Below are 16,122 nucleotides of genomic sequence, written 5' to 3'. Positions count from 1 at the left end.
AGTTAAAATAACCTTTCCATTTTAAAATCTTATATATAGGCCTCCCAAACCTCTTATCTATTTGATTTATTTTAACTGCAGTTCAAGTTATGACTCCATTAACCATAAAATCTGGTGGAACTCCATATGCAACATACATAGATTGGAGGGATGCATAGCCTCAACCCCAATATTATTTCATAAGTATTAATTTAAATGGAAGATGTTTTTAGATTTCCTCTCCTCAAATGAGTACTCTATTTTAATATATTATTATTTTAGTTCTGAAGATTACCCTAGTCCCATCTTTATCCTTCCCCTCTTTCCCTCCCCATCTCCTTATACTCTTGCATGTATTGTTTGTTATATGTTCCCCCTCCCCATTCTATATTTAGAAAATATCTTCTAGCTCCTAAGTAGTGCTATGTCTAATCCAATGTGTTAATTATTGATACATTGTCCTGGAAATAAGATGTATACACATTGGTTTTCCATGCTCTTAATAAAAAAAAGTTAACAAAAAAACAAGAAAAATAAAAACGATAGAATGAAAGGCTCCCCAAAGAAATTGCCAGTAGTTATTATTAGCTGAAAGCTTTTGTCACACTTTACAGGGAATACTTGGAACCAATTAAACCACGTTGAAGAGGAAAGCATTGATGATGCTAGAGTGTGTGCTGTCCAATATATCTATAGTGAAGCACTCTTACTGTGACCATCACTGCTAATGGAGAAACGATAACAGGGTGTCCTTGGAACTGATGATTGTTTAGTGAAACGCTATGCTTTTGAATTGGATTATTTGACACAGTTGATTAAAAGCATCATAGAGTTTACAATGATAAGTTCTTCCACATTCATGTGCTGTGTAATGCAGTTCCTAATTATGATATCCTACTTATGACATATCACGCATTGTACCCAACTGGGAGCTCTTCTACCCACCCAGTCAAACCGCTACCTAAATGTGACAGATCATGCATCGTACCAAACTGAGAGCTCTTTGTCCCCACTTCCCAGGAACGCCCTTCCTAATTATGAAATATCATGCATTACACCCAACTGGGAGCTCTTATTCCCCACTTGCCAGGCACACCCCTTCCTAGTTATGACACATCATGCATTGTATCCAACTGGGATCTCTTCTTCCCCAATTATGTGCTGTGTAATGTAGATCCAAATTCGTAAAATACCATGCATTGTAACCAATTGGGAGCTCTTATTCCCCATTTTCCAGGCATGCCCCTCCCTAATTGTGACATATCGCACATTTACCCAACTGGGAGCTCTTCTTCCCACCCAGTCAAACATCTACCTAAAGGTGACATATCATGCATTGTACCAAACTGAGAGCTCTTTTTCCTTACTTACCAGGCACAACCCTTCCTAGTTATGACATATCATGCATTGTACCCAACAGGTATCTCTTTGTCCCCACTTCCCAAGCATGCTATTCCCTAATTATTACATATGATGTATTGGACCCAACTGGGAACTCTTTCCCCCCACTTCCCAGGCACGCCCCTTCCTAGTTATGAAATATATTGCATTATAACCAACTGGGAACTCTTTACCCCCACTTACCAGGCACCCCACCCAATTATGACATATTATGCATTGTACCCAACTGGGAGCTCGTATTCCCCACTCCCCAGGCACGCCCCTTCCTAATTATGACATATCATGCACTATGCGCAACTGGGTGCCCTTTTTATCCACTTCACAGGCATGCACCTTCTTTATTGTGACATATCATGCATTGTACACAACTGAGTGCTCTGCTTCCCCAATTATGTGTAATGTAGTTCCTAACTGTGACATACCATACATTGTATTCAATTGGGAGCTCTTATCCCCCATTTCCCAGGCATGCCCCTTTCTAATTATGACATATCATGCATTGTACCCAACTGCGAGCTCTTATTTCCCACTTCCCAGGCGCACCCCTTCTTAATTGTGATATATCACAACTTGCACCCAACTTGGAGCTCTTCTTCCCAATTCCCCAGTCAAACCACTGCCTAAATATGACATATCATTCATTGTACCCAACTGGGAGCACTTATTCCCTACTTCCCAGGCACACTCCTTCCTAATTGTGACATATCATGCATTGTACCCAATCGAGAGCTCGTTTTCCCCATTTCCCAGCCATGTCCCGCCCTAATAATGAGATATCATGCATTGTACCCAACTGCGAGCTCTTCTTCCCAATTCCCCAGTCAGGCCCCTGCCTAAAAGTGATATATCATGCATTGTTCATGTGCTGTGTAATGTTCCTGGCAGTGAGCACGCCGATCCCAAAGATGCTCCCCTGTCAGGTCAATAAGATGAACATCCCATTGGGCACTTAGCATCGAAGGATTGCACACTGTAGCACAATGAAAGGGCACTATGGAAACAAATCATAGGCAGAAAGATAGAACAGGCCAGCCTTACCATGCTTGCCAGGTGCGAGGTCGGGGACTTCTTCAACTGGACAGCCTCTCTTGGGAAGAGCCACTGCTCATTCATCTTATGTTGCTGGTTCAGGTGGAGTGCCAGCTTCTCATCCGGGGTTACCAGAAGAGATCTCATGTCATCAAGCTGCAACCAGAAAAAAAACACAATTATACAATTGTACTTCCAGACCAACTACCACCATTTGCCAATCTTTGCACTGGCTCCTAATTCAGGCCCCAAGACAATCCAACATTTTTTGCACAATGCACCAATATCTTGCAGTCAACCCCCCTCCCTAATTATGGCATATCATGCATTGCACCCAACTGAGACCTCTTCTGTTGCTCCTAAATTCATGCATTCACCCAAAAGCATGTTCATCAAACAAAGGTGTGCAATTCGATCTTGTGTGTTGTGCTATATGAATCTCCAAATGATATCAATGGAGGCCGATCATGCCTGGCAGACAAGTGGCAAGTCCTGGTGATGTAAAAATGGCTCAAAGGGCTGGGGGTATGGCTACACCGTTGGTAGGGAGGGGCAATTGCTGGGTGTTGTTTCGCTCCTACTTGTAGCCTAAAAGATCCTGTTTAGACACCAACAGCTACCAGGAGCTACTTTTGACTCTCTAGGCCCACTTGAGGCATGCAAATAGATGTAGGTAACATTACTTCTGTGTGTGTGTGTGTGTGTGTGTGGGAGTGTGTATATACGAGCTGTAGGGCTCATCTAGAAAACCTTTAAAACTTAATAGGCAGTTTGTAGTGGACACAAAAATGATAGTGTGCATCTCATGCAGACGTTAGATTTGCAGCACGCTATGCACTAGCTCCTCGTTCTCCAAAGATAGCTCCTGCTGACTTGGAGATGTCTTATCCTCAAAAGCTGCTTTTAGCTGCTGCTTTTTACATTTTTATTTGGAGCCATGATTTAGTACTCCGGAAATGAGCCAACAGATTGCTTCCCAAGAAATAGAATCCCATCTGTCCAATCCTATGAAACCAGTGACCAGATGTTTTGCCACGCCCCTCGACCCCACCAGTTGATCGCTCTATGCCGTTCATATTTTTGACTCAGACTAGTGAGATCCTTTTCCATTCTTAAGATTCTATTTTCCCCATATTAAGAGAAACAATCACTGTATATTTTCGTTCTCTCACATAAAGCCCTGAGATGAGATGTCATACAAATGTCAGGAGTTTGTGAATGGGCCAGAAATGAAATGTATTTATCACAAAAGTATAGTATTTCTTCCTCTTACAGGGGTGTTTGGAACAGATAAATAAGAAAGCAGAAGATTTCCTTGGCCTCCAAGACTATGGGCCTCATTACACGATAGGCGGTAAGGGATTACCAGCACCGGTAAGGGCACCAGTGCCGGTAATCCCTTACCGCCCTACTACGAGGTCCCTTAGAGGGTCCCTCCCCTAACACCTGGCTTTACCAGGCTTTATGGAAGGGACCCGCTAAGGGACTTCAAAGCTAATAACGGTACCGCAAATTGCGGTACCGTTATTAGCTCCTTCCCCATTCCCATTGAGCCCTATGGGGGCCCAAATGGGAATGGGGAATGGTTCCCGGAATGGGGACTTACCGGGTCCTCCAGGGTCAGAATGACCCGGTAAATCCCTATTCCGGGAACACTGACCCAGAATGCAGTAAGGGGGTAGCCATGGCGCTAATAGCGCATGGCTACCGCCTACTGTGTAATGAGGCCCTATGACTTCATTGCATTTTTTTCTTCTTAGATCAAACCATGAGTCCTTCAACGTGATGTTTTGTCCCGATCTTACCCTTAGAATTCCTTATCTCAATACATGTGTGGGCATTTCCTTCCAGAACCTTCCCTGCTACCACGATTATTTGAACACACGTAATGCATCCAGAGTTGATTCAGTCTTGGCGTCTAGGATCTAACACTGCAGGGTTCCCCAGCATGGAATCACGCAGCATTCCCTCAAATTTAAGTAGAAGTTGCTGTTGAGGCCTTGTTCGGCAGGTGCAGGTTTTTCCGCCACTCCCAAACTTTGGCAGAATTCTTCAACCCTGGGAACTCCGGAGGGAGAACTCTATACACCTTAATAAACCATAGAGCATAACCTCGATTGAAGAGAGTTCCCTCGCCTCTGAGAACTACTTTGTGTGCAATGTCCTGGTATCATTCCACAGTCTCCCGCAATACATCTGGTGCCAGACACTCCAGGCTGTGCTTGTAGCTGGCCCTCAGAGTCTTGAGCTTTACCGCTACTATGCAATGCATGTCATTCTCACTCACTCCTAAGATGTTCTTTTCTCTATTTTTCCAGAGTTGGGTTGCAGAGTTTCTTATCTGCGTTGGATTCCTGTTTTCCTGAGAGGAGCTGCAGTCTGTCTACCACTTCTGCTACTCTACACAGTATCAGCTGACTCTTTAAAACCCTGACTTGACCGCGGAGCAGGCCGCGGAGTTGGGTTGCAGAGGCTCTTGCCTGCGTTGGATTCCTGTTTTCCTGAGAGGAGCTGCAGTCTGTCTACCACTTCTGCTACTCTACACAGTATCAGCTGACTCTTTAAAATCCTTACTTGGCCGCGGAGTCGGGTTGCAGAGTCTCTTGTCTCTGGTCTTCTGGGCTGACGGTAAGACGCCATACACACTTATGCTGCTGGTGGAATCCAGGAAAATAACTACTGTTATTTAACATTTGCGTGCGGGAGCGAGCACCTTAACACTTTTGTGTGATCAAACTGGGCGCTGGTATTGTAATTCACCTGCTTGTTTGCCCTCGAGAGGTACAAGTCCATGGGAATTCCATGAGAAACTTTCCACCCGGCACCAGTATATAAGATCCTGTTTCAGGCATTGACACCTGGTACAACTGCTCCGACTTTTGTTGCCGGGCAGAGATGTTGCAACGTAGCCTACCCTGCTCCCAGCCCAGACTTTTTTCACCCCGTTCCTACCTTTCTTCGGCCGGGACATACGTGAAGCTACCAGCTTGCAGGACGGCCACGATACGGTGAGGAGCTGCGGAGACACCAGGGAGACTACAGACACAGGAGCAGTGCTCCACCCCTGACTACTCCGCGGTCGCTCCCCCTGCTGCTAACTGTGGGAATCTGAGTGTTTTACACACTTTACAGTGTAATTAGGTAGATAGGTGAGATTCCTCGCTTACAAAGAACATCTCAGGAAACAAACACTAGCGGGATCACTACCCCGACTACGGGAAAGTAATTTGGTTTTTTTGGTTGTTTTTTTCTTTTTTTTTCATTTTCAGTTTGTTTGCATAGTCAAGTAAGGAGGAGATTGTGTGAGTGGAGCCCCTAATTGTACCAGTATCTCGCTGACAATATTCAGTTGAAGAACTGCAGGTGTGGGAGTGGGCCTTCAGAAGCAGGAGACTGCGGGACGGTGTCCTTTGATCCTGCTTGTGAGTTGGTCCAAGGCTTAGTGCAACTCCTATTCTGATATTATGTGCCATCAACTTTTTGCATAGCCCGCAAGGGTCCTTTTACTTGTGTAGTGGTAGTGGGCCAACAGAAGCAGGAGACTGTGGGACTGGGTCCTTTGATCCTGCGGGTGAGTTGCTCCTTATTTTACCACAACATGCAATCTGTTGCTGCGTGCCATCTATCTACCACAGAGTCCGTCTGGGAACCAACAGAAGCATGAGACTGCGGGACTGGGTCCTTTGATCCTGCGGGGGACTTGCACCATATTTGACCACAACACGAAATCTATTGCTGCGTCCCACCTATCTACCACAGAGTCCGTCTGGGAACGGTGCTTAGGAAAACCCGTTTCAACAGTTTCAACAGGGGGTGCTAAGCTGACTGAAAGGTTAAACTTATATTAGACACAACTTGCCCATAAACACCCCTTTGATGGCGACTGGAACGAGACCTGCAACTAGATCAAAGAATAAACTGGGTACAATGGTGGAACTGCTGTCCCCTGGACTTAATCAAGGTGAGACCACACAAGTTCTGTTGACAAAAGGAGAGACAGTGATACCAATAAAGACCTTGAATGACCTTAAGCAAGGAAGTAATTTCCAAACCGAGACTAATAAGGAGTCGATTCACCCAGACAATGACCCACTAATGATAGACCCGATCCCAAATCACGGACCAAAGGTCCAGACAGTGATACGTGAGCCGTTATTATCACAAAAGGAAAAAGCCATTGCTGCAAAAAAAGTTGGGAGCTGGCATACATAAAGACAAAACTAAAAGAAGATGGCGGACACTTGACAACACAGAGGAAAACTAACAGGCAAGACCGCCTTTCGATGGATATTACAGAAATTGAGGATTTGATGATGAATCAGAGCAAAAGAAAGGAAGTATTTAGCCTGTAGTCAAATATAAAGGGAGAGCCGTCTTGGTTAGCCTCAACACCACGAGCCTTAATCCCTCCCTTGACTGTGAGAACAAAATCAAAATATCGAGGCTGAGTAGCCCAAAAAGGAAATACACCGAACACGGGTTACAAAGGAACATACAAAGTACTTTATTTTATACTGAATCCAGTTACGAAGAACAAAGCAAAAATCAGATAGCTATCGGCCCTCAGTGCAACACAACGAACTCCAGCGTGGTTCAGTGTGTTCAGTGAGAGATGCTGAACATTAGAATGCATTGGTTTTTATACTCTTTGTGAGCACGATGTCCAGCCCTACTTCGGGTTAATATTCCGCTAATACATCACCGATCTAGGGTTCATGCCAAGTCTCGCACATCCGCATATAACTGGTTTGCTTTTAATACATATATGAACAAGCCTATACGGCAACCGTGTATTCTGGGATTTCCCATGCAGGTCTTCTCAAACATTAATACAATGTAGTTAAACAAGTGTTCTACATTCAGTATTTGAATACATTGTTCTCTACATATGCTTGCGGATTCGTTTCTTTGCACGAGTAATCCTTTACACACAGGTCAACGAAGGACAAGGTCTCAGTTCACGACCTCAACAAGTGGCCAGCAGGCAAGTTACATATTAGCTACATACAGAGGTCAAGACGGCCATGTTGTATTTTGGAATGACATCGTCCACCATTTTAACTCACAGGGTGACTTTACAAAGCAAACCTAAAATGGCGGATTGACCTAAAATGGCAGCTTACATTGATTCTAAGGTCAGGACAATGCAACACGGATTTCTTCGCAAGAGACTTATAAGCAGCTTGGCGTAGGTCAATATACATATATTTATTGCGATAGGAGGCACGATATAATTTCTCTTTTGACATGACGACAAAGGATCATTAGACCTCTTCTATAGTAAACACCAGCAGGCAACCTGGAGACAGCTCCCCACTATCAGGTAACAACCCAAACACTAAGCAATTCTGTCAGTGCCAATCTCATGTACCACTGACTAAAGGCGATCCCCACAACAATGCTCGACTTACAAAATTTGCTGTTAGCCGTAACCTCTCAAGCGATGATACCTTTCATGAAGTTATTAGAGAGTAATTGTGATGCCCAAAAGATCAAGCTACCTTGTTGGCTCTTATCCACTCAAAGCCGATTTTTGTGGAGTCCTTTATGAACATGATACACAACCGACTTAATCAAGAGGCTGAAACAAGCGCCCAATGGCAGTCGAGGCTATTTGAAATAGCGAGAAGAGATCATGAAGTGAAGGCAACATTGACAGCAGGCATGATGGAAATCATAGGAAAGAGGCATCAACTGCCAAGTGTAAAATTACAAAATGAAATTGGACAAAAGGAATCCATGCCACAAGTAGTAGCACAAGCACAGTTGGAAAGTGTGCAGGGCAGAATGGACACATTGACTTTGCACACCACCCAACGACGCGGGAACACAAATGAAGTTATGGAGGCTCCGACTTCCTTACCCGAAAAACGTTGCTATTTTTGATAACAATAAGAACAACAATAACATGCCACAACAAACACAGAAAAGAATTACTAAAGTAACAAAGAAAAAGAAAATAAACGGTTCTAGAGCCTTCCTATGAAATTTGACAACCCCTAAAGAGAATAAGACGACGCAACAGGGAGGGAAAAAAGCTGCAATGGAAAGTAAGACAGTGGAGCTACACAGAGTTGATAGGAATTAAATGATACATATAGATATTACTATGATGGAAGAAGTTACACCTGATCCAATCATAGATCGACAGTGAAAGAGATGTACTTAGCCAAGAAGCATTGATGAACCTATCAACTTACTCTAAAGAAGAGGAAGTGTTTCAAGGCTAATGCCTTGAAACACTTGTGTATAGGCGCGTTACAAATGCCATATCATATCATAACTGGGACTCGCAAGCCTCAACTAGTGAACAATCTGTAATTATTGTTGACTGCTATGAAGAAGGCTATACCATAGAATCTATCTGAACAGATCTTAGCTGTGAAGACTTCCCGGACTCCGAGCTTGAGATGTCGAGACTTAGTATGGAATTATTTTCAGATAGCAAAGATTTTACATCGCAATATTTGTAGAGGAGTCAAAGGACTAACCACTCAGAAAATAGTTTAGACACAGATCCTAGATCTAAAGTGCGGTAACCTGTGTTTGCTAATCCTATGGAAAATCTGCAAAATACAAAATTAAAAATTGAGCAAGTGTAAACTAATAACTATCAACGTGAACTGATACTAAACAGAACAAATACTTTGCGACTGATGCACGCAATTCTCTTAGATGGGTCAATGCAGGACACATAAAAGTGGTGGATTTCATGGATGAAAAAAACCCAGACTTGATTCTCGTACATTTTCATAATACAGAGAATATTGGAAAGATTGCGAATGAGGCACCCCTCTTTTTGAAATTAGGATTTTCATGCACTGCTGTAACAACAAACATGAAGAAACCTATACGGGAATATCAGCATTATGTGAAGAGAACAATAAAACAGGAGAGAGAGGGGAACGATGGTGCACATTCCCCGGGGAATTATTTAAAAAACAGAATGGCTAGCTCTGCAGAAAGAGTGATAAATAGATATAAGCGAGTACATTTTCCTAACATGCCTTTTTGGAGAGAGGAGGAAACCCCAAATAGGAGGATGACAGCGATGAGAAAAAACAACTCATATCCATCAATTAGAAGATCTACAACTACACTGTCTCTATGTAGTTGGAACACCAGGGGATTTTCTCATCTCTTTCGTTTAAATTCGGACAATCTCTGTAAACACACTTTTATATGTTTACAAGAAACATGGATTGACATCATGCCGGGATGTGATGGTTATACAGTGCTCATGAATCCTGCAATATCCCATAAATAACGACGTCCATCAGCAGGACTATTAACTCTGATCAAAATGGAAGAGAATATCCGAGGGGCAAACTTTAGTAATAATTCACCGTGGATCCAATTAACAAAAGTAGAAATTGTGAGCACCAAGATGTCATCTGGAACCCTGGTACAAGTAACGGCGCAGAGATTAGCAATATTTAATATATATTGGAACCAAGCAGCGACCCAGATGGAAGAATTCATTGACACTTTATTCTCGGCTGTAGATGAAGTAGTGTTGGACTCGAACGACAGTGAAATAATTTTATGCAGCAACCTTAATATTCACTTATTCGACCCACAAGGACTAGCGATTGAGAAAAAACTCCTCTCAGCAAGAGCGAAAAATTGGATTAAAGAAACCACATGGTGACAGCTCTACTGTACTAATCAAATGAACCACAGCTCAAAATGTACTACTTGAACGAATGGAAAAGTTTCAGTGACTTTAGACTACATCTATATATCACCGACTTTAATGTCACAAGTAACGACACAAGACATCACAAGATCAGACAATAGCAATCATCAAATTGTCAGCATTACATGGAAAGGACCGTATAGTGAAAGTAGTAAAGCTCACTTACCTCCCACGGAATCTAATACTGCAGTCTCTCGACTACGTATTAGTGACAATCAAATGAAGAAACTAGTAAGCACATACACCAGTCCTGAGGTGTCTGGCATGGAACAAATAAACTATAAATGGATACTTTTAACATTTTTACGAAAGATCCATAAACAAGAATCCTCCAAGAATACCCATACTCACGCATACAATTTGCAAGTAGTAAACAAAAAAAAGAATTAAGGAGAATGCTCACGGAAATAAAAAGAAAGAACGAGGCCAACTCATGGTATGCCATTTGACAAGCCAAATAAACTTACAGAAATTGGACAAAGAATGCAAAAGCACTGCTCTCTCAACAAGATGCAGAAGCAATCCTAGCGTTTTTGAAAAACAACAATACGCGAGGATTGTGGAATCTACTAAATCCGCAAATGGACAACCAACACAAACTAATCCAAGGGATTGAAGAATCTGTATGGATTAAACATTTTATGTCCATATATAAACGAACAGTGAAAAATCAACTCATCAGAACGGAGCAGAGTGAATCGATTGTTTGGTCAAATTCTTAGACATTGGAGGACATATTAACAATCAAAGAAGCTCAATTCATCAAGGGCCCCAGGTCCTGATGGCTTAAGTAATATGCTCATAAAGAAACATCCAGAAGATTGGGCCAAATTCTGCCTCCATCTATTTGCCGCAATTGAGAAAGTGAAACAAATCCCAAAGACATGGACAACAGTTATTTTGATACCAATATACAAAGCAGGTGATAGACAACAGCCTATAAACTATAGACAAATCACACTCTTGTTTCTGATTGGGAAGATTTTTGTAATGCTCCTCCTTAACAAACTCAACATATGGATCAAAGAAACCGAGCAATTTGATATCAGGCAGACGGGATTTACTAAGAGCACTGGTACACATGTAAGTCTTATGATCTTGAACCTATTGAAACAGAGAGGCATTGGTCAATAACCACACCACATATGCAGCACTTATGTCCTGCATATGGCCTTTGATATTTATTTATTACATTTATATAGCGCGCAGGCAGCCCAGGGGCATTGTGGCACTGTTACTTGTAGGGGAACTTAGTTACTTTATGGTTAATAAGACAACATTGTGGGTAAAATTAAAGAAGTGGAACTGTCCATTGACGCTATTGGAACCAATCAAACAACTATATACCAATACCACTTTAAGAATTAGATTATCACAACAAGGTCAATTGTTGGCACCGATTGAAGCAGAAAATGGTCTCAAACAGGGGTGTCCCCTTGCAGCAACGTTGTTTAAGTTGTACACCATGGATCTACCTAAGCCTCCTCGCTTTCAGAAGGCAAAACCACCTAAATTAAACAACCACCAGATTCAGCATTTGATGTATGCAGATGACATAGTCATTCTAGACAAAACAGAGCTGGGTCTACAAAGAAGTCTCTGAAAATTTGAAACTTATATGTTGAAAAATGGCCTAGAGATCAATACCGCCAAAACAAGAATCATGCCACGCTCAGCAAAGAAAGGACAGAACAGAAATCAATACTCCTTTCAGTTCTACATGAACGAACAAAAATTTACCACGGTAACTGAAATCAAATACCTAGGAGTCCTAGTGAATCAATCGGAAGTAGAAACACCTTGGATAAAGCACCTGAGAACCAAAACAGCTTCACTGGCGAGACAAAGGTTATTCATACATAGGAAATTTGGAAAATACTCCTTACAACCAATCCTCATATTTTATCGACAAAAAGTGATTGCAATCCTGAGTTACGGGAGTGAGACTATGATTAATCTTGACCAATCTATCTGGAATATCTTGGAAGGCCTCTTTTGGAGGAAAATCCTTGGGTTATCAAATTCATTCCCGATTAAAAGAATCAGACATGAGATCGCGACACAATCATTAAGATCGATATTCGAGTGGAAAAAAATCGACTTGTATAGAAAAATGATTAATGAGGATGAAATCCCTGCATATAAACTATTCCAACAAAGAAACATTACTGTGGCCAACACGGCATTAGCATTATGGAAGAACGTAATGAAAAGCGTGATGGCAGCAAACAGTATAACAACGGAGATGCTTGTGAATCGCCCTCAATGTGCTAAACGAAGACTACAGCGAAATTATTGGATATCTACTCTAACAGAGAAAACACGATATCAGATGAATTTGCACTGTGAATTGGACAACCGTGCTATCAATGATTTGCCTGCGTATATGAAGCAATTTCCAGATAGGCACATAAGGGATCAATTTTTTAGACTACGACTAAATCAATTACCAACACGGGAACTCATGGCAAATAACAGGCAAATCCTGAATAGGAGGCATTCTGTCGATTCTGTAAGAATAAACAGATGCTCGAAACCATTCATCATATCATCATGACTTGCCCTGCGCTAGCTGAAAAAAGAAACTGGTTTCGAGAAATGATAACACCTGGGCATGAACTCAATTGCCAGGACAGATGGAATTTAATACTGTCAGGGAATAACAGGAGTCTTACTACTGTTATAATTCAATTTTGGAATCACATAATCATGATGAAGAGGACATAACCATTTGAAAGGGAGGATTTACAGTAGTATTGAATGTAGAAAGGAAATGACCTTAGATAGTTTGGAGAGTATGGGCAATGGAAAAATGCGTGTGCTAAAAAATTATGTTTCTTATTATTGTGAATTTTGTTACTGTACGACTGTATGGATAAATGAAAAGTTCTGAATAAAACTATAACATTGAATTAAATTTTTTTTTTAAAAAATTCCAAAATAGAAAACATTCCAAACCAAGAGCCTTGTTGCTGCCTTGCTTTGCTGTGGTTGCAGGAAGTCGATAGAAGACATTTGTACCAAGAAAACATAGCACTTTCCACGGGCACGATCAACCCCAGCAGTGACAGATAGGTTCCAGATGCTTAGAGGGCCACTCACTTCTTCCTTCTGATATAGGTACAGTGAGTACCATTAAACTGGGTAATGATTACACTTATTATTAAAGTGCCTAGATGCGGGAGGAATCTCCCATAAAGCTTTATTTGATAACATTATTATTGATGACTCATGGAGTGATGACTTTACTCTCTATTCTGCATTCCAAATTGCATGTGTCCCTTTCCATGTTGACTCAATTATAGACATTATTATAATTCTTAGATCCCTCGAAGTGTATAGTTGCGCCTTCTCCCAGGGTTCCAGTGCCCCGTTGTCTTTTATAACATAACGAAAAATACGGCAGACAGAATAACATGGAATTTCTATGATAAAATACTAAACTCTGACATGCTATTCCCACATGAGTCAAGCAAAAAGATTGAGCAACCCCAAAAACCTTCCTTAGTAAAATAGTCCCACAAATACTGCAGCGTAGGGTTGGTAAGAGTCTATTGCTCTCTACCACTGTGATCATTCTACTTAAAAGTGCACCGTGTCCTAAGTGTGTGCTAAGGATTTTAGGCTATATGTGATGTTACCAAAGCAAATTTCAAAGTGGTACATTTCATCGCAACCGAAATGCTGAAAATACTGTTTTTTTTTTATTTGGGCCTCTACCCCCCTGTTTTTCTATCTTTATAACCCCAACCCATTTTAGTCCCCTCCTCCTCTACCATATACATATATATTTGATATTTTCTGAATTTTCTGGTATTTTGGTCGCTATAAAATTTACCACTCTAAAATTTGCTTCAGTAAAATGACTGGGTATCGGATTTTAGAACATTGGGTACGGACTGTTTAAGTGGCTTTGATAGTATTTTTATGCAGTGACAAACTCACAATCTGCAGCTTTCAGGAGCTGGATTGTGATATTCTGATGTATACATTCATTCATTCATTCATTAATGTATTGCTGATCTGCAAGGTGCCCTTTGTGAGGGACCTACTTCATGGCGCGCGCCATGGAAGGTGAGGGGGTAACAGGGAGCAAGGCACACGAGGAGGGTAAGAACAAAACATTCTGATCACTGAGCTAACTGTGCATTCCAGATCAGCTATGTGTTATACAGTGGTGGGCTGAGGGAGATATGCAGATAAACCACAATCTAAGTGGACGCCTGGCTACTGACCTAGGGGACCTGGCAAGGGAGCAGCAAAAGTCAGTGTCAAGGTCAAAACTGCAAAGGAAAGTTATTGTTGTTCATGGCCCTGCTGGCGATAGTCACTTAAAAGGTTATGCTATTTTTATACTTATTTATATATTTTGTTTTTAAAGCTCCTTCATCCAAAGTTAACAATACAAAATTCATGAAAAAACAAGTATAAATAAAATGTAGCAACAAACCAGTAACATAATGTGCTCTAGTACCTTGAAGCGTCTTTTGTGCTAGATGGAATTACAAATAAAGATCACACACCAAATAACCGGACAGACTCAAAGAATATGGCAAAACACCACTTTATTCTCAGTTCATAAAGTAGTGAGACCTGACAAACATCGGACTGATGCATGTACAGTCATAAAGCAGCTTGATTACACAGAGGTCTTTATACCCCAATATGTGCCATCTATGACGTCATTCTATGTGACAAAATATAAAACCTGTTGAGGGGAAGGATTGGTTAAGGGATCATATCTACTTATAGAATATATAAGGAATAGTAAGTACATCATTGGTTACCACTTATCTGTAGGGCACGCCTTCAACTAACTCTACATACATACAGTACTGATTTTAATGGACACACTGTGGATTGGTCTTTGCAACATTGTATGTTATGCTGTCCCTCAAACCCACTTATTGGTTGGCATACTATTCCAACCTTTGAGTTTTGAATCTTTTAGCAGCATGCAAGCTAAACAAAACGTAGGTGTTTGATTTCCGTCAGACTACTCCCCGTTTTCCCAATTAGTCCATCACCTCTCATTGGTAGGCCATAAGCCAAAGTCTTCCTTTTGTCGTTGACCTTGTTGACTGCTCACTAGCCTGAGACATTCAAGGAGGGTAATCACACCACTATCTTTGTCTGAGGCTAATGAATAGCCCTTATTCTCTTCTCTGAAATCACATATTAGCAGCAAAATTGGTAAATTTCACCCTTTTATTTCCTGCAATTTGATTTAATTATACTAGATGCACTTGCTCCTCTTGGCCTCTAGAAACCTGCTCACTTCATCTCATATGAACTTGGTGCACTTTTAAATGACCAACAGCTGGCTTTAGCAGATATTTTCTTATTCTTCAATCTATGAGGAATGTCCCATATTCAGAGCTTATTCCTGTAACTCCCTTTGTGCTCTGTGCTTATTTCTTGAAATGGCATCCTTTATTCTGGGCCAACCTTGACTTATAGTCGATTCTGCACATGGAACTGATCTTCTGTGACTCCTGATCTTGCAGCCTTTGCAGTCTGTTTCTGAGGTAGCTTAGTTGTATCAGACATGAATCAGCGTCCATTTTCCTATCATGGCCGTGTTAGCCACATTATATATACCTTGGTAGCAAGCTTCTATATGTTTCCTTTCTACCCTATGTTAATGCATATTTACAGTTATTGATCAGTGAGTAATTTCATCTTCTTTATGGTCACGATTACTTAAGCTTTGGGTACATGTTTCTCTTCGTGCTTCATTTACATTGTTACTCTTAAGTATTTTCATTATCGTTTCAACATAGGTTCATATATCTTCTTTATTACATCACTGGGCCCTCATCAGATTACACTTAGTTTAATGACGTCCATAGGTGCATGCTGACATCATTCCATGTGGCATCCTTCCGCTGGCTCAACATGAGTTGGTTATCTGAGTGCATAACTTCTCTCGTACACTGGATGTAGTATGGGAATGACACAGGGGGTCCCATTTACTGCTCTTCACTGACCATCCCAGAATGATGTTGGTGAAA

The 16,122-nt window shown here is 41.4% G+C and overlaps 1 protein-coding gene across 3 annotated transcripts in view; it reads right to left on the bottom strand.

Annotated features, from left to right (window-relative positions):
* LOC138488688 (uncharacterized) overlaps nucleotides 1–16,122 on the bottom strand; it is a 1,693,320-nt gene that overhangs the window by 621,445 nt on the left and 1,055,753 nt on the right. For all 3 annotated transcript variants that reach the window (XM_069615913.1, XM_069615915.1, XM_069615914.1), the window contains one exon: nucleotides 2,419–2,565. In XM_069615913.1, coding sequence (XP_069472014.1) covers nucleotides 2,419–2,565 — 147 coding nt within the window. The remainder of the gene's footprint in view (nucleotides 1–2,418; nucleotides 2,566–16,122) is intronic.

The sequence above is a fragment of the Ambystoma mexicanum genome, chromosome 9 (assembly GCF_040938575.1).
Source record: "Ambystoma mexicanum isolate Mex_15411 chromosome 9, UKY_AmexF1_1, whole genome shotgun sequence".
Lineage (NCBI taxonomy): Eukaryota > Metazoa > Chordata > Amphibia > Caudata > Ambystomatidae > Ambystoma > Ambystoma mexicanum.
This window is presented reverse-complemented; position numbering and strand designations above follow the sequence as displayed.